This window comes from Chanos chanos, chromosome 13 (assembly GCF_902362185.1).
Source record: "Chanos chanos chromosome 13, fChaCha1.1, whole genome shotgun sequence".
Taxonomy (NCBI): Eukaryota; Metazoa; Chordata; class Actinopteri; order Gonorynchiformes; family Chanidae; genus Chanos; species Chanos chanos.
In genome coordinates this window covers 11,759,901-11,777,991 of record NC_044507.1, presented here as the reverse complement: position 1 = coordinate 11,777,991, position 18,091 = coordinate 11,759,901, and the positions used below count along the sequence as shown (strand labels likewise).

Genomic DNA, 18,091 nt, shown 5'->3' with positions numbered 1-18,091 from the left:
GCAAATGTTGTATCTCAAGGCTGCCATGATGGCTGAGGAGCTGAAGAAGGAGCAGGACACTTGTGCTCATCTGGAGAGGATGAAGAAGAATCTGGAAGTCACAGTGAAGGACCTGCAGCATCGTCTAGATGAAGCTGAGAGCCTCGCCCTGAAGGGAGGAAAGAAGCAACTGCAGAAACTAGAGACTCGTGTATGTGAAGAATGTAAACGTGATATGGTTGTCTCAACTACAACTGAAATTATTTTACTAAGTTTCTGCTGGTTTTTGTAGGTGCGTGAACTTGAGAATGAGCTTGAGGCTGAGCAAAAACGCAACACTGAGTCCATTAAAGGAATTCGCAAATATGAGAGAAGAGTGAGAGAGCTCACCTATCAGGTCTGTGATAAGCAGTTCCTGAGTACCAGCTTAATTCATTGCACAGGCTTTATTGTTTTGAAATATAAATACAGTGAGGCCCTTGTTTCTTACACTTTGGGGACTTTGGTTCCCCCAGGCTGATGAAGACAAGAAAAACATTAACAGACTCCAGGACCTAGTGGATAAGCTACAGATAAAAGTGAAGGCCTACAAGAGACAGGCAGAGGAAGCTGTAAGTGAAGTTGTACCCAATAAGATAGTTTACCTACCATTAAAACATTTTGTCAAAAGATTTTTGGTGTTTGTCACTGGTGAACGGATAAACATCTGCGTTATTTACAGGAGGAACAAGCGAATGTTCATCTGGCTCGCTTCAGAAAGGTGCAGCATGAGCTGGAGCAGGCAGAAGAGAGGGCAGATATTGCAGAGTCTCAGGTCAATAAGATGAGAGCCAAGAGTCGTGACATGGGAGCAAAGGTTGGTACTGACCCATTGTTCCTAGTTATACACTTGTAGAAAAACTGCGCTTGTGACGTATATATTTAAAAAAAAAAAAGTGGTAAACCACATAATGTGGAATGAATATGAATTTGCTGTAGCAACACTTAAGGCAATATTTATTTCACTTGGTCATTGTTCCTGCTCTCTTTTTACACAGGGTCAAGAGGGACTAGAAGAATAGCAGATATACACACCGTGTGCTCCTTATTCTTAAATACCCAAAAAAGTCAGAATGAATGCCATCAAAATCTAACACCGATTTTGACACTTGTTTCATAACTCACAATGCATAAACCATTCCACTCCACCTCAGATTTGAGACAAATATCCATTTGAACAAATAATTTCCTCCCGAACACATTATTAATTATACAGACAGAGCAAAGGTGATACAGTGTGTGGCTCATTGTTTCAGTGTGAATGAAGTATTTGTAAGACATTACAATTACACAACACTTACTGTTTAAAATAATTTAATAAATGCTGTTTTATTTTTCACCAGATTGTTATTTTTATGTATGACTGAATATCTCCATGAATTATCTCCAGATTAATATCATTCTTCTCCTCGTAATTGTGAACTAATATTGATCTATGGGATCCTATCAGTTTCCCTTATCATACATCAACTCAGGTGGCATGGTGGCACAGTGGGTAGCGATGTCGCCTCACAGTAAGGTCCTTGGTTCAATTCCCGGCCGAGCAGCCAGGGTCTTTTCTGTGTGGAGTTTACATGTTCTCCCCATGTTTGCATGCATGGGTTTCCCCCTGGAGCTCCAGTTTCCTCCCAAAGTCCAAAGACATGCAAGTCAGGCCAACTGGAGATACTAAATTGCCCCTAGGTGTGAATAAGTTTGTCTGTGTCTGCCCTACAATGGACTGTCCAGGGTGTTTGCCTGCCTTTCGCCAAGTAATTAGGATAAGTGACTTAGAAAATGAATGAATGAATTCATCAGCTTACAATTAAAAACCAGTTTCCTCCTTTTTTACAGCAGGAGTTGTAGTTAGATAAACACCTCCCTCTTCCTAAATCTAACTATTAATTCTCCCATCCCCATTACATCACAAATACTAATGAAAGGGTTTATGATGCTTTTGATGCTGTATTGATTCAAATTTGATTAAAATTTCAATGCATGCAAACAGTAGTGATTTGTGTTTTTGTGAAAGATTTCCCTTCGTCTTTGAAGGTTCTGGTTACACATTTTACATTACTTTTTGAATTATACGTTATATGCAGTGAGTATAATAAATATGTTTAAAAGAATTCACTTTTCATATACTCTAGCATATACACATTCAAACCACACTACATGCACAACATGCTGCCACAGAATTTTCGCCATAAATCTTAGTATCCTTTTTTTCATTAACACCTCAAAATGTCAAATAGTTGCCAGTTGCATAGTTGAAAACAACTTTAGCCAGTGGGAAGAAATTTGCATTTCTTTGACTTCTTTTCAATTTGCTAATAAACTCTTATTTCTTATTTCTCTCCACCTCACCAAGGAATGAGGACGGTTTATTTAACTCAGATCAGAGAGGTACACGTAGTGCTTCAGGAGGGTTGAGCATGCTGAAATTTCAGTCTCTTACGTTAAAGTGACGAAAGCAAGGCACCACAACATCCCAGCAACATAAATTTAATATCTGAATTTAAAACTGGGTCACTTAGAAAATGAATCTGCTGAAATGTTCTCTGACTGTCTTTTGATCTTATTGACACCAGGACACCAGGACACATGAACTTTAAAACAAACAAACAAGTAAAACTTCCAAGGAGAGTACAGCAGGACAAGTGAAGTATGTATACACACAATTTTTATTTTCACAAACTTTGATTAAATTTACACACTTTGCCATTGATATCACACATTCACAGCACTATTAATTTCACACATTGCTTTAACTATTAATTTGATCCTTAATGGCATATCAGGATAACATGCATACAGAGAAACAGAGGCTACAGAAAGATGTCTACCAAATAATTTCCATTTTTCCCATACTTAATACGTGCACAGCAAACAAACAAAGTCAGAAATTCTTTTTTTGTCTTCTCAGTATTTCTTCATTCTCTGCTGTCCTTTCCCTGTAAATAAAATAGAACAACTCGGCATATTTCAAAGCTGCAATACTTCAGCAGTCATGAGGCCAACTCATATTTCATTATAATGACTAGAGTAACATGAAATGTGGATAATCAAGGTATGGGTTCTCACCTTTGCTCCCATGTCTCGACTCTTGGCTCTCAGCTTGCTGACCTGAGACTCAGCAATGTCTGCTCTCTCTTCAGCCTCCTCCAATTCATGCTGTACCTTTCTGAGTTTGGCCAAATAACCATTAGCTTGCTCCTCCTGTAAAATTGAATAACATAGTAATTTATTAATTCATTAATTTTCTCATCACATATTAAAATCATTATACTTTAATACAACAAAAAGACAGATTATGACTTACAGCTTCTTCTGCTTGCCTCTTGTAAGCTTTGACTTTCAGTTGCAGTTTGTCAACCAACTCCTGCAGTCTAAGCATAGTCTTCTTGTCTTCCTCAGACTGGTAAAAGACAAAAAGAGACATATACCTGAACTTCCACTGATGTTACAAATTGGACTAAGAAAAAAAAAGCAACCAGGAGTTCACATGATTTGGGTCAGTGTAATTTTTGTGGGCTGTTTAACATAATGAAAAACAGTAAGTTGTACCTGATAGGTGAGCTCTTTGATCCTGCGTTCAAATTTGCGCACACCTTTCACAGCATCAGAGCTGTGTCTCTGCTCTAATTCTAGTTCATTTTCCAGCTCTCGAACCTAAAATGAATCAGATCGGATGTCAGGACTCTGATTGTGCCCTCTAAAATTGATCATAAAGTCTGTCACAGATGTACATAATGATAATTCCAATTTGCACACATTATAATGGTATTCACTCTACACATACTCGAGAGTCCAGTTTCTGAAGTTGCTTCTTTCCTCCCTTCATGGCAAGGTTCTCAGCTTCATCTAGACGATGCTGCAGGTCCTTCACTGTGACTTCAAGATTCTTCTTCATCCTCTCCAGATGAGCACAAGTGTCCTGCTCCTTCTTCAGCTCCTCAGCCATCATGGCAGCCTTTTAACCCGATCCAAAACGCTCAAAGTGTTAGTTACTGGTCCTCACAGAATGAAATTTCTGAAATATTAGATGTTGAAATGCTACTAAACTTAATTGACTTTCATGGATCTTACATCTGTAATGGCCTTCTTAGCTTTCTCCTCAGCATTTCTGGCTTCCTGAATTCTATCCTCCATCTCTCCTTGAATCTGAACAAGGTCAGCCTCCAGCTTCCTTTTACTATTTATCAAGCTATTATTCTGAGAGGGAAAACCACCAATTAGAAGACTCTTCTGTGTCAGAAATCACAAAGTTGTATTACACTAGAGTGCAGCTTTAGTACCTGTGAGTGTAGGAGACCCACACGTTCACTTGCATCCGCCAGCTCCTGCTCAGCGACTTTTCGAACTCTCTCAGTCTGCTCCAGAGCAGTCCGGATCTCCTCTATCTCAGCCTGTAAAAGGCTGCTCCTGCGTTCAGCTATGGCCACCTGCTCTTTCATGTCTTCAGTGTGCCTCAAGGCATCATCAAGGTGAATCTGGTTATCCTTTGGAAGCAAATTTATTCTGATTGTATATAATATCAGTCAAATGTGTTTATGTGTAAAGGTTCTTGAGATCATAGGGAATATGTGGATGTGTGTGTAAAATATAGTGTTTTAGAGCTCACATACCTTTAGCTGAGCTTGGAGGTTCCTCAGTTGCTTCTGAGCCTCAGCAGCTTGGCGGTTGGCATGACTGAGCTGGATCTCCATCTCATTGAGGTCTCCCTCCATCTTCTTCTTGACTCTTAGAGCATCGTTCCTGCTCCTGACCTCAGCATCCAGAGTGCTCTGCATGGAGTCAATGACTCTCTGACTGTTTCTCTTTAACTGTTCAATTTCCTCATCCTTCTCAGCAAGCTTTTTCTCTATCTCACTCTTCACCTGGTTGAGTTCCAGCTGCACACGAAGGATCTTGGATTCTTCATGCTCCAGAGAAGCCTGGTGAAGAGATTTGGGAGAATAACAGGCAAAAGAGGATCAAAGACACTGTCCTACTTTTCAAAAAGTTCACATAATGTGCAATGGCAAAAACAGAGAACAACAGCTAGTTACCTCAGCCTCTTCTAAGGCTGTGTGTATCTCTGCTTTCTCTTGTTCTGCCTGTTTCTTTGACTTTTCAAGCTCATGTATGGTTTTCCCAGTCTCTCCAAGCTGTTCTGTCAGATCCAAAATTTCCTCTAAACAAAAAAAGAAATAAATAAATTTTACTTTTTAACAGTTCGAACGAATACATGCCTAGGAATGTCACTGAACACTGATAATGAAAAAGATTTTCTTACGCTGCAGATTTTTATTTTCTCTTTTAAGAGTCTCGAGATGCTCCAAAGCCTCTTCATAAGCATTCTTCATCTTGAAATTTTCAGTGCCAATCGAGCGAACCTCCTTCATTGTGGCTTCAAGTTCTGCTTGACTCTCCTCATACTTTTGTTTCCACTCAGCCAGGACCTACAAGTGTGATTTGAAAGTTAATGGAGAAATCTCTATACAAGAAGTCATGGAATATTGACTGTTTTGAATATATCTTTAGTTAGTTCTAGATTTAGTTCTACATCTGGGAATAGTTAAGGGAAAACTGCACTTTATCAAAGTTCCTCTGTTTCTTGTCTAGAGCAGCTGCAACAGAGTTGGCCCTCTCAACATCTGTCATCAGGTCCTCCACCTCTCCCTGCAGTCTCTGCTTAGTCTTCTCCAGTGAAGAACACTTTGAATTGGCAGCTTCAACAGCTTCCTCTGCTTCCTGGAGGCGCTGGGCCAACTTTTTCCTTGAAAGTAGACAGACATATAAACAGCTGAATCAGTAAAGAAAATTGTGTTTCAACCTTAAGGATGTGGGTTTTAATCCTGCTAAGTAAACCTAAAATGGTAACTATAGTGGGTAAATGTGCAAAATCCTAGTGCTTGGCACTGCCACTGCACCCTTAAGCAAGGCAGTTCATTTTAAGGGGACATGTACAATGGTGTGCCCAATCCCTTCATGGCATCCTTACAAAGTTTAAACTGCTCTCATTCAACTCAACTGGTTCAGTGGTCCTAAAGAATCTTACTTGGCTTCCTCAAGTTCTTCAGTACGCTGGATAGCATCAGTCTCATATTTGGTTCTCCACTGAGCCACCTCATTGTTGACCTTTGACATGCTGCGCTGAAGTTCAGCCTTGGCTTCCTGCTCTTCCTCAAACTGCTCCCTCAGCAGGTCACAGTCATGCCGCGCTGACTGTAGACTATGGGCCAGGGCATTCTTAGCCTGTGATACAAAGTAAAATAACTGAAAACCCCAGCTTTACCTGCACTAAGACACTTTTTGCTCCTGATGTCAAACCATACCTTGACTTCCTCTTCGTTCTGTCTCTTCAGCTCTTCAATTTGTTGGATATAAGCTTGTTTTCCTCTGGTGAGCTGGGACATCAAAGAGTCCTTCTCCTCCAGTTGACGTGACATTTCACCTATGAAAAAGAGCTGAGCGTGAATTCTCAAGTAAGCAAATATACCTGGACACTACATTATTTCAAAGTTATTTATAAAATATGGAATGGTGAAGGGGTGTTACTATTTTCTGTCTGCAGCCGGGTCTTCTGGGCACTGAGATCATTAATGAGTCTTTGGTTTTCTTCCTCTTTGGTCTTGACCTCATGGAGATGGTCTTCAAGAGAGCGGCACATCTTTTCAAGGTTGACCTGCAAAAAGCTTTGCAAGATTAGCTTTTATAATGCCAGAGAAAATTATGTCACCCACCCTTATTATCACAGAGTATATCACCTTGGCTTTAGCTATGGCCTCCATGTTGCTGGACAGGTCATCTACTTCCAGTTTCAATTCACTTTTTTCCTTTTCGAGTTTCTGCTTCACCCTCTGAAGGTTGTCAATTTGCTCTCCAAGTTCTGATACAGTATCGGCGTGCTTTTTACGCAGCGCTGCTGAAGTAGCGTCATGTTGCAGAGAAGACTCCTCCAAATCACGCCGAAGCTTCTGGAATTCTGCTTCACGTTTTTTATTCATCTCAATCTGAGCTGCAGTGGCTCCACCTGCTTCTTCGAGCCTTTCACTGATCTCCTCAAGTTCCCTGGAGAGATCAGATCTCTGCTTTTCCACCTTAGCCCGAGCAGCACGCTCTGCTTCAATCTCTTCCTCAAGTTCCTCTGTGCGAGCCTAGGGGTTAAATCATTAACATCAAGTATTATTGAGCCTTACCTCATTTTTAATACGTGACTGTATTTGTAAAGCCTGTGACCGCACCTGGAGCTCCTTGATTTTCTTCTGAAGTTGAGTTGCAAGAACCTGTTCATCCTCAACCTTACTCTGCAGCTGTGTCATCTCAAAATCTTTTCTGTTCAAGATTATTTTTGTTATGGGTGAAAACAAGCAAGTTGCAACTGCACATTGAACCATGTTTGTGAGCAGCAATAGGGATACATTTAAGATGGATCTGTGTTTGAAAAGAAAACAGGACTTACTTCTTTAGTTTCTCATCCAGCTGCTGTTTCTCATTCTCCAAGTCCATTATGGATTCCTGGGCTAATTTCAGATCTCCTTCAAGTTTCCTTTTTGCTCTCTCAAGATCCATTCTAACTTTCTTCTCTTGATCAAGAGATCCCTCAAGCTGTATTTTCGATAATATTTCTTGATATATTATAGAAATACATAACATTTTATAAGTTTTTTCCACAAAAACCCCTAACTCACATCATCAACGTGTTGCTCCAGCTTGGACTTGGCTTTGGTAAGAGTGTTGACTTTGTCTTCCTCTCCCTGTAGATCATCTAGAATTTGCTGATGAGCTTCTTGAAGGGCTTTCTTCTCCTTAGTCAATTTAGCAATGGTCTCATCCTGAGCAATTATCTCCTCAGTGAGGTTTTTGACCTAAAGCAAAAAAAAACAAAAACATGAAGTCTAACAAAACATCTAGATAAAAAAAAAACTGGGCCCCAAGAAAAATTTAGGAGAACAAGAGAAATACTTTATTCTCAGTGGCATGTTTCTCTTTCTCCACTTTGGCCAAGGTGAGCTCCAGATCATCAATGTCTTTTTTCAACTCAGAGCATTCATCTTCCAGTTTCCTTTTCTTAGATGTTAGCTCTGCATTAATCTCCTCTTCATCCTCCAGCCTCTCTGTTGTCTCCTTCAGTTTGGCCTCCAGCTGGATTTTACTCTTGATCAGTCCCTCACACCTCTCCTCAGCATCCATCAGATTATCAGATTCCTTAAGAAATTTAAAAACCAAACCAACAAAGTAATGAAGGTTTTGGGCATACACAAAGACACTGTCAACCATACTCTGTGTCTGGGGTGGTAGTGATTTGATGATTGTCATGGGTTTGATTCTTGAGCATGACTGCTCTCTGTTAAGTTCATGAAAAAAAGCACTTAACTCCAATGTTGCTCCAGAGGTGTACAATCCCAGGTATAGAAAACATATGTGTTGCACTGGATAAGAGCATCAGCTGAATGAATATATGTAAATATTTATGGGGAACTCACAGCCTGAACCTGAAGAAGAAGATCATTCTTCTCTTGAATGATTGAGACCAACTTCTCCTCCAGTTCTTTTCTCTTGCTTTCAGACTTGAAAAGGTCCTCTTTGCACTTAGTGAAATCTTCCTTCATCTGGGCCATCTCCTTCTCTGACTCAGCACTCTTCAGGAGTGGTTTGATCTTGAAGTACAGCCTCATCCATGGCCAGTGTTTCACATTCATGAATGCACGAATGTTGTATTGGATGGTGTAGATGGCCTCCCTGTTAGGAGAAGAACAACAAATTCGCTTTAGTCAAAATAGACCATTGTCGGTCTTGTAGTTGTGCCCTTTGTGAGCATGCCCGACGTGAATGTTAAGGCATTACCTTCGAGCTATCATCTTCTGATATTCCATCCTCACAACGTACCCACGACACACAGCCTGAATGCAGGTGACAGCCTGAGCCAAGCGCTCATCTCGCATTTCCTCCAGCACACCCAGGAGTCCAGCTTTAAAGAACACCTACAGAACGCTCTGCTTATTACATACTGTGATACAGCCTCGTTCTGTGGTTCATTTAGGTCATTAACTTTACAAAAACACATTTTAACTCTAGTAAAGTATTTTTCTAAATTTATCACATTTTGTGATAATGAATGTAAATGACAGTTGACACTTATGCATCATGAAATTATAGCCTCGTCATAGGGAAATTTCCCTATCAACACACCTTGGTGTGTCCAAACTTATACTGATTGTGGTCCACATCAATGGAGCTAAGCAATTTCTCAGCAGCTTTTTTGTTGTCCATAAACTGGCCCTCAGGGACAGCACTGGCATTCAGGATTCTGTACCTGACAACCAAAGTCCAGTATGACAATTTAAGCACATATTATATGACTTACATCTTCATCTAGACTTCTGTTAATATCTTAAGTCACCTCTGCTTGAAGTCTCCATACAGAATCCTGCTGGGAAAACCCTTCCGGCAGATTCTAATACCTTCCAGCACACCATTGCAGCGCAACTGATGGATGACCAGATGGTTTTCCATCACACCTGGTTTCAGTGGGATAAAATGAAATGTGTTAGGTTTTGAAAAAGGAACTGCAAACATAAGTCACCCATTACTAATGTGAGTCTCACAAGAAGTCTCTGTGTCTTGTGTATTTAAGGTTCAATGAAGTTGGTTAAGAGTACGGTCAAAAATACCTGGTGTTTTGGTTTCATTAGGAATCAAACAGCGCACAAAGTGAGGATGTGTTGTTCTGAGGTTGGACATCAGCTTGTTCAGGTTTTCCTGCAGGTTCAGAAGACTGGATAATTTATGATGGTACATCACACTAGGATAAATATGATCTCGTTGTCCTTGTTGTTAGTTTATCAGTGCATTCACATAACTATAAATGTAAGGCGCTGTGTAACTATTTTGAAAGTACCTTTTGCTGCTGTACACTCGTATGTTAAATGTCCAACAAACAAGCACTTAATTATTTGTAGATTGTTTTGATTTGTGACAGCAGCTACAGTTTACAGATGGTGTTGATACTATATGTAAAATCACAATTACAAGAGAAACTAGAAGTTCAGTAAAACAGCAGGATGAATGACTACAAATGAGTACAACTCACTCTGAAGAGGGCTGAGACGGTTTGAAAAGATGCACCTTTCTTCTTTGCCCCTTTCTTGCCACCACCACTACCACCAGCAGCTGAATCTATAAATAATCCAGAGGCAAATACAGTTTAGCACATATACAGACAATAAATGCAATATACAATTGCTTTAGAATAACCAATTAAATTAAACAAATAAAAGCATTACAAAGGTCACATTCGTTCATTCATTCATTCATTCACGCATAATTTACCATATAAATAAAAAAAAAAGAGACTAATGTAACATCATCAAATAAAACCATCAAATCAGTCTCCTATTGCACATTTAAGGGTGAGTTTCCCAGCCACCAGATTGGATTATTTACTTTAACAAAGTTCAACAGAGTACTAGGTTACCGTCTGCTGCACCGGCAAAATTTGCGTAGAGCATTGCAAGCAGCTTCAAGGATGATTTCTGGTACAGCTGCACAACAGACTCATTCAGAGGGTCTTTGTTCTTCTCCAACCAGCCGGTGATGTTGTAGTCCACAGTGCCGGCGTAATGGACGAGGGAGAAGTGGGCCTCTGCCTTGCCTTTTACAGGTTTGGGCTTCAGGAAGCAGTTATTTTTACCCAGGTGTTGGTCATAGAGCTTGTTCTTGAAGGAAGTGTCTGTGGACTTGGGGAACATACACTCCTCTTCAAGGATTGAGAAGATGCCCATTGGCTAGTGGAGAAAGTTCATCATTGGTAATTACAGATGAAAAGTCTTGGCACGAATATTATATTTAGCATGTGCAGAACCAGTCGGGCAATGGACAGCACACATCTCTAATTTGAGGAGATACTGAGAACAATAAGGGAAATATGAAGGTTGTGGAAAAGTTGGGGGATAATATACCTTCTCAATCAGCTCAATACAGGCAGCCAGATCCATACCAAAGTCTATGAACTCCCATTCAATGCCCTCTTTCTTATACTCCTCTTGCTCCAGCACAAACATATGGTGGTTGAAAAACTGTTGCAGCTTCTCATTAGTGAAGTTAATACACAGCTGTTCCAGCGTGTTGAACTAAATAATTTGGAAGAAAAAAAAAAACAAAAGAAATTTCATAAGCCTCTCCAATGTGAGTAAAACAAAAAAAAATATTAGATCAGGATCGGCCAAAAGAAACTTACATCAAAAATTTCAAACCCTGCTATGTCAAGTACACCAATGAAATGCTGCCTCTGCTGTTTAGTGTCCAGTTGCTGGTTAATACGGATGACCATCCACAAGAACATCTTCTCATAGACAGACTTAGCCAAAGCACCAATTGAATTGTACACCTAAAGTGTCAGAAAACATTTTCTGAGATTTAGTGGACTAACTGCATCAGCAGGTCTATGGTGTGCTGATACATGCAGTATTGCTTTTTATCTTTACCTGTTGTACATTCTGGCCCTTAGTTACATACTCATTCCCAACTTTGACTCTGGGATTACAGAGGTTTTTGAGAAGGTCAGCTGAGTTCAGTCCCATAAGATAAGCAGCTTTGTCTGCCTCTGTATGTCAAACAGAAACATCACACATTTCAGCACAAAAGACTTACATTTCCACATAAACAGTAGGGTCTTATCAGTGTAGTATCATACAACTCATCAAATTGTGTGTCTTCTTGTAAATACATAATATTGAATGTATCTTAAATGTTTCTTGCTCTTTATGGTGCAATGTGTTCACTTTCATTCTTTTCTATAAAAAAAAGTTCCTTTGTTTATTTGTTTGTTTTTCTTACCTGCCCAGGAACTACAGGTAAAAGTTAGCTAACTGAATAAGTGTAACGCATATAAATGTTGAATTATAGACATTATGTACTATGTATGTTTATGTCCTTTTGGTGTTAAGTAATCAAATAAATATGAGTCAAAATGCATGTTCAGACATTACCCTCAGTGCCATCGGGCTCTGCCTGCTCCTCCCTCTGTTTCTGCTTAAACTTCATGTTTCCATAGTGCATCACAGCTCCTGTCAGCTTATAGATGCCAACCTTCTCCTCTGAAGTGAAGCCAAGAATATCAATGGCCTCCTGTAAGATAAAACAAATTTGCTTAAACACAAATGTTCTAAATATGGCAATATGTTGAGCTTCCATTCCTTTATGTAGACTCACATCAGTCGCCATGAGCTCCTCAGCATCATCTATGCTCTTAACAGCAATTTCACCCTGACTGATGAAGGCAAAGTCATATGGATTGGTGGTGATAAGAAGCATATCTGAAAGACACAGGGTGTGTTGTGTTAATGTATACACGTTTCTGAGTGAAGTCCTTAAATTATTTTGTGTGTGTGTGTGTGTGTGTGTGTGTGTGTGTGTGTGTGTGTGTGTGTGTGTATGTGCGTGTGTGTGCCTGTGTGTGTGCGTGTGTGTGTGTGTGTGTGTGTGTGTGTGTGCGCGTGCGTGTGTGTGTGTGTGTGTGTGTGTGTGTGTGAGTGAGTGTGCATGTGCGCGTGTGTATGTGAGTGTGCGCGTGTGTGCGCGTGCTGGTGTGTGTGTGTGTGTACATATATTTTACAGTCTTGGCAGGAACATTAACCCATTTGCACAGCTATCTAATGAAGACACCAGGATATGCAGATACAAAAATGTTTGTGTGGATGTGTGGACAACAAAATTACTTGGATTACGTGTTTAGGTTTACCTATAAGCTCTGGTTTCCTGTTGCATGTCAGCTGATAAAATATATGATAGCTCCTCTCTGCAGCCAACTGAAATGTCACCCTAGATTTCTCCAGGAGATCTACAAAGACACATAATAAGAACAGAAATCATAAATATGACTTGCAGCATTATATCAACAATTCAAAACCAGTTTTAAATTAGTGGCAAAAAAACACTCACAAGTTTCAATATCGGCTGATGCCAGCTTTCCTGTTGTTCCAAAGTGTATACGGATAAATTTACCCTGTAAAAAATATATACAATATGATTTTTTTTTCTAAATCTAAAACTTTTGTGGTTTTAAAATTACATGTGTTTTTCTTTCTGTTGTCACTGTTGTTCTCTCAACTCACAAAGCGAGAGGAGTTGTCATTCCTCACTGTTTTGGCATTTCCAAATGCCTCCAGCAGAGGGTTGGCCTGGATGATTTGATCTTCCAGAGTTCCCTGATACACAGACACATGTGCACAAACACACAGAATACAGCTGACACCCACCTCAATGGGTGCAATTTTAGAACAAGCGGACACAGAACCCACTCTATGCTCACCTTCATCTTGCTGGCTGATTCCTTCTTCTTCTCACCAGACACTGCGATTGTCGCAAAGTACTGGATTACACGCTTGGTGTTCACTGTCTTCCCTGCACCGGATTCTCCACTACAGAGAACAGTAACAAAATCTCACTAACTCAGTAGTAAATTAAACAAGTTCATCTATTAATTAAAAAGAAAAGGACACTCACGTGATAAGAATGGACTGATTCTCTCGATCTGCATTAGATAGGGGGAAAATGGATGACTGTAAATCTGAGCGTTTCTCAAGCAACACAATAAGATTTAGCAAGCACGTGTTGGCTCCTACTATACTGCATACCTATTAACTTTTCTCTAAGAGACCTCAACTGGATTCTACGTAAGGTAACATCATACTTCACATACTGTACTACTGTCTATCCTATTAACTGTACCTGTGAGTTTGGCTCAACAAAATCTGTAAATATTTGATTGTAAATGCATCACTTCCTATGGCATACCTGTGAGCATAAACTGATAGGCGTTATCAGACAGGGCAAAAATATGAGGAGGGACCTCCATACGCTTTTTTCCTCTGTATGCTGTCACCACCTCAGGGTTGTAGACAGGCAGCCACTTATAAGGGTTTACAGTGACACAGAACAGCCCAGAGTACGTCTACCAAAAGGAAAGAAAGCCATCGTTGCCATTTGCATAAATCTTTCTTATATGTTAAAATTTATTTAATAAATATATTGATTACTGCTAACCACTTGTAAGTGCATCACTGATTTTATTCTGGGATTACAATTAAAAATGAAATGAATGTCTGTACATATAGTAATTAAATTCTAAGGTATTAAATACTATTTAGAACAGGAAGTCTGTTTATGCCAGAATGTGTGTTTGATTAGGAAAGAGCTTCATAGTATGATCTTGAGGACTCACGTAGATCATCCATGCAGCATAGCGCTCTTTGAGATTAAAAAGCACACAGGGCTCGTTAAGGTGGGTCATCATGGCCATGTCCTCAATCTTATCAAACTTTGGGGGGTTCATCGGGAATACTTGGTCTTCCTTAACTGTAATAGTCTGAATTAGAGTAGAAAACCATATCACTGTTTCACAATCACATTGAGATTTTAAATCACCGTATGCTGAATGAAATGCTCACTGTCTTCAAACAGATTGAAAACATTTGTTTTAAGAATCTCCAAATATGATGAGCTAAACACATGGATAAACAATTCAAGATGTTCTAACAGTCATACATCTAACTGTCACATATCATATGTAATTTCCATAAGCTAATGTTGGCTTCATAATGTTCAAAAATGACATTGTGCATTCATAGTTATACATTATGCGTCTAATAAGCCCTGTCACCCTAAATAACTGTATAATTTGGTCAACTGATGCATGATGACATCAATAAAAAATATTTTCAGAAATTCTAAACCGTTCTCATCCTGCGAAACAGACTTCATTGAAAGTAGCGTTAAAGTCTTTTGTAGTCGCGGTCTCTGTGGGTTAACTGTGGCTGTAACATACCCTGCCATCCTCCGTCTCCACAGTGGCTTTGCCGTCCTCTTTGCTCTGAATGGTACCTTTCGCATACAGCTCTTTGTCATCAGACACAAAACAGGCAGTTTTCCCATCAAACGGCCGACTCTGTGCTTCAATCCTCTCTTTCTCTGTCTTTCTCAAATATGGGGCAGCCTCCCCGAAAATAGACATCTCAGCGTCCGTACTCATAGTCACTCCTTAAGCTACAAAAGAGGAATATGTATTCAGTAAATTAAATATCGTTGTACAGCTGTGACGGTACTTCTCAGGGAGAAAAAAACAAAAGATTTAGTGAAGATGGTGCTGTTACTATAACAGCAGCATGATCTTACCTTCTGTATGTGGATATAAACTTTGAACTGATCTTACCTTCTGTACGTGGATATAAACTTTGAGCGGGTCACCTGTGAACCAGCAAAGAAACATCAACATACAAACAATGAAGGTGCTCACAGTAGATGCTTAGACCAAAAAAAAAATCTGTGTGTGCTGTTTATATAAACCATTCAATGCAAAGGGAAAACATTAGATAATATCAGGCAATAATAAAGTATATTAATCAGACATGTCTTTTCGCCTTGTGACAGAGACTCACCTTGATACAAGGGTAGTTAAGGGCTCATCCCTCCTGCTGCTTTTATACAGACTCATTGTCCTTGGTGTGAATCCTCCGGCCTATACATGGACAGGCATTGTTTTGGGAGCTGGAACATGCCCTTAACTTCAATGACCACAAGGTTCAGTTATACTGAGCTCTAATAAAATGTCAGATTCAGTGTCACCAGTTCTGCCACTCATGTATCATGAAGGAAGATACGATCAAACACAAAGTCTTATTCCATTCCATAGACATTCCATAATATGCACTAATGTTTTTTATTTAACATTTAGGATTTGTATCATCAAAGAAATGTAGATTTTAATCCTATTTTATATATATATAAATATATATGTGTATATGTGTGTGTGTGTGTGTGTATACATATATATATATATATATATATGTTCAAAAGGCAAAAGTTTTATGTGATAGTTCTTCGCACTGAAATAACAAAATACACTGATTGACACAGACAGAAAGAAATGATCTTACAGCAAACCTTCTGTCTGTGCTGTGAGGGGGAGGATCTTAAAAATAACCAGTGGGCTTTACTGTAAGTGCTGTATTAGCAATGCTTTCCTGGAATCCCATGCACGGCCACTATTCATCCACCCATACCAAGTAAATTGACAGAGATTTGTCTGTGTCATGTTTAAGGAGTAAAGTTACCAGCTTCATTTGTGTTATTTATGTGTAATAAAAGGGCAATTACAGTGCTGAGGGATCTAATCTTGTTAACTAAATCCCCTGTCAAGAGCACATCAGACTGTAACCAATACTGAATGGCATTGCATGTTTGTGTTAGCAGAATTTCTTAAAGACAGCCTACCTCAGCTCTACTTTATGCGGGTTATAAGTGCTCGTCTAAATTAAAGTGTTTTCTATAAGTACTGTGTAAATAGACTTAAAATGATTTTATTTCTTGTACATTTTGAGTTCCAAATGCAAAAATCATATAATTTCATTTTTTTTAATGAATGTATGTTTTTCTCTGGTTTTATCTGCTGCTTTGGGGCTAACTTACCGTCAATGGACAGTTGTATCACAGATATCAAGCACCGTTTTTATGAAGTCTTTTAACACAGATCCTATTTTTAAGTACGGAGAGACTGTAACAGATCGCCAAGACACGGACAACTCTTAAAAAGTGATCCACAGCGGATTGTCTTTAATTCGTTTCAAAGGATAGGAAGGGTTACGAGGGACGGAAATGCCGCCCCCAATCAAATGTTGGTAGCCTCCAGCTGTCTCAGTCCAGAGTGTGCTGAGACAAATTAAATCCATCAACGTGAGAGCAAGATGACCGGTGGTCACCATTGAAAGTCGCTACAATGTGTCAAAAAGCTCAGAAACTCGAATAAATTTGTGTGTGTGTGTATGTGTCTGTGTGTTTCTTTTTTCTTTTTTTTAATTTTAGTTATTAACACGGCTCTTCCGCACGTTCAGTTCTGCTAATTAGAATTGGTATGACTTATTCAAACTCGGCAGAGATGTCATAGCAAGGTGAGGACCGCTTGCTGCTTCTGTACTATGCAACGCGGTGCCAAAAAGAAATTTATACAGGAGAGTTTCAGTTTCATTCCAATTGAAGCCAGGTCCTACCGGAAGTCATGGTGGAAGATTGTAATGCCCTCAGGACTTGTCACAGCTGATGTGCTTTAATTAAATGGGATTATTAATGAGTAAAATAAACGTGAATATCAATTCCAGACAACAGAAAGTTATACTCTGAGCAGGCGTTCTTAGGCGTCGTGGTTACACAAATTAGCTGCACGCTCCAAAATAAAATGTAATGTGTAATGTGTCCAAACTGGCGCTAGAGGGCTGAATCCGGTCAGTTTTTTTTTTTTGTTTTTTTTTTTGAATAAGTCATACCACGTCTATTAAGGAAAACAACAATAAGGGAAACAGTAATTGGATATAGAGGCCATGTGCATTCACTTCATATTGAAAACTTGACCAGACCAGTCCTCAGGTAGCGTTCGTAGACCACAGGCGCCCTGTTATAACTAAAAGTCTTGTTTTGCATTTTCCGTAACCCTTAAAAAGTTATTCGACTGAAAGATTGAAATGTGATGAGTTGATGATCATTGTTCCCCAGTGTATCAAGTAATTGATTTGATTTGAAGCAATCATCAAAGTTAAACAGCTGTGAAGAATCACAGGAGTCCACCTGCCTTTCGGCAGCTCCGCCACGGTAAGTGTTTGGCGCGAAGAGAGATGAGCAAGCCACAAGGTTGCGCGTTTTACGTTGGTAAAATGAAGCAGTTGTATTTCTGGGTTTAGTGTCTTTAACTTAATTCAACAGCTAATTTTGTAATGCCGAGGCAGTTCTCTCTCTCTCTCTCTCTCTCTCTCGCTACTATGCCAATTAGTGGGCATGAATGACAATGATACCTTTGAGGCTGCAGTAAACAGGTAATATGTAGCAGGAAAGAATAACAATAAATTAGTCAGGCTTGTTTACATTTCATGCAAAATTTTTCAAATAGTTAACAAAGTGGTGAATAGAGACAGTTTTCCATATCCCCAAATTCAGCTGTAATTTTTGGTTTTTTGTGTGTGTGCATGTGTGTGTGTGAATTCAGTTAATGAAGAAGTAGTCAAGAGTGCATAACTTCCAAAAAAAAGTGAAACTAAATGAAAGGAAATACAAGATAAGAATT

The 18,091-nt window shown here is 39.4% G+C and overlaps 2 protein-coding genes across 2 annotated transcripts; one reads left to right on the top strand and one right to left on the bottom strand.

Moving 5' to 3' along the window:
- Window positions 1-28: 28 nt before the first annotated feature.
- LOC115825992 (myosin-7-like) lies at window positions 29-1,040 on the top strand. The gene is made up of 5 exons (XM_030789677.1): window positions 29-190; window positions 272-376; window positions 495-590; window positions 701-835; window positions 1,017-1,040. Exons 1-5 carry the CDS (start codon window positions 29-31, stop codon window positions 1,038-1,040), a joined length of 522 nt encoding a protein of 173 aa, XP_030645537.1.
- A 1,978-nt stretch (window positions 1,041-3,018) lies between these two features.
- On the bottom strand, window positions 3,019-15,013 carry LOC115825991 (myosin heavy chain, fast skeletal muscle-like). The gene is made up of 38 exons (XM_030789676.1): window positions 14,810-15,013; window positions 14,207-14,350; window positions 13,780-13,936; window positions 13,489-13,516; window positions 13,295-13,403; window positions 13,098-13,190; window positions 12,925-12,988; window positions 12,725-12,823; window positions 12,196-12,299; window positions 11,973-12,111; window positions 11,469-11,587; window positions 11,222-11,371; window positions 10,944-11,114; window positions 10,460-10,769; window positions 10,076-10,161; window positions 9,657-9,744; window positions 9,386-9,503; window positions 9,175-9,298; window positions 8,830-8,966; window positions 8,469-8,724; window positions 7,948-8,190; window positions 7,674-7,850; window positions 7,445-7,590; window positions 7,227-7,317; window positions 6,750-7,139; window positions 6,541-6,667; window positions 6,318-6,436; window positions 6,041-6,237; window positions 5,575-5,758; window positions 5,276-5,441; window positions 5,049-5,173; window positions 4,626-4,934; window positions 4,296-4,499; window positions 4,087-4,212; window positions 3,800-3,970; window positions 3,565-3,669; window positions 3,320-3,415; window positions 3,019-3,216 (listed from the first exon to the last, which is right to left on the bottom strand). Exons 1-38 carry the CDS (start codon window positions 15,011-15,013, stop codon window positions 3,019-3,021), a joined length of 5,874 nt encoding a protein of 1,957 aa, XP_030645536.1.
- Window positions 15,014-18,091: the final 3,078 nt, after the last annotated feature.

Excerpts from the sequence above, each read along its gene's own strand:
- LOC115825992 (XM_030789677.1), top strand. The coding sequence starts at position 29 with ATGGCTGAGGAGCTGAAGAAGGAGCAGGACACTTGTGCTCATCTGGAG. Across the intron at positions 377-494 it reads TGAGAGAGCTCACCTATCAG|GCTGATGAAGACAAGAAAAA; the intron begins GTCTGTGATAAG and ends TGGTTCCCCCAG. Across the intron at positions 836-1,016 it reads GTCGTGACATGGGAGCAAAG|GGTCAAGAGGGACTAGAAGA; the intron begins GTTGGTACTGAC and ends CTTTTTACACAG.
- LOC115825991 (XM_030789676.1), bottom strand. The coding sequence starts at position 15,013 with ATGAGTACGGACGCTGAGATGTCTATTTTCGGGGAGGCTGCCCCATAT. Across the intron at positions 12,989-13,097 it reads ATGACAACTCCTCTCGCTTT|GGTAAATTTATCCGTATACA; the intron begins GTGAGTTGAGAG and ends TATTTTTTACAG. Across the intron at positions 11,372-11,468 it reads AGGGCCAGAATGTACAACAG|GTGTACAATTCAATTGGTGC; the intron begins GTAAAGATAAAA and ends CTGACACTTTAG.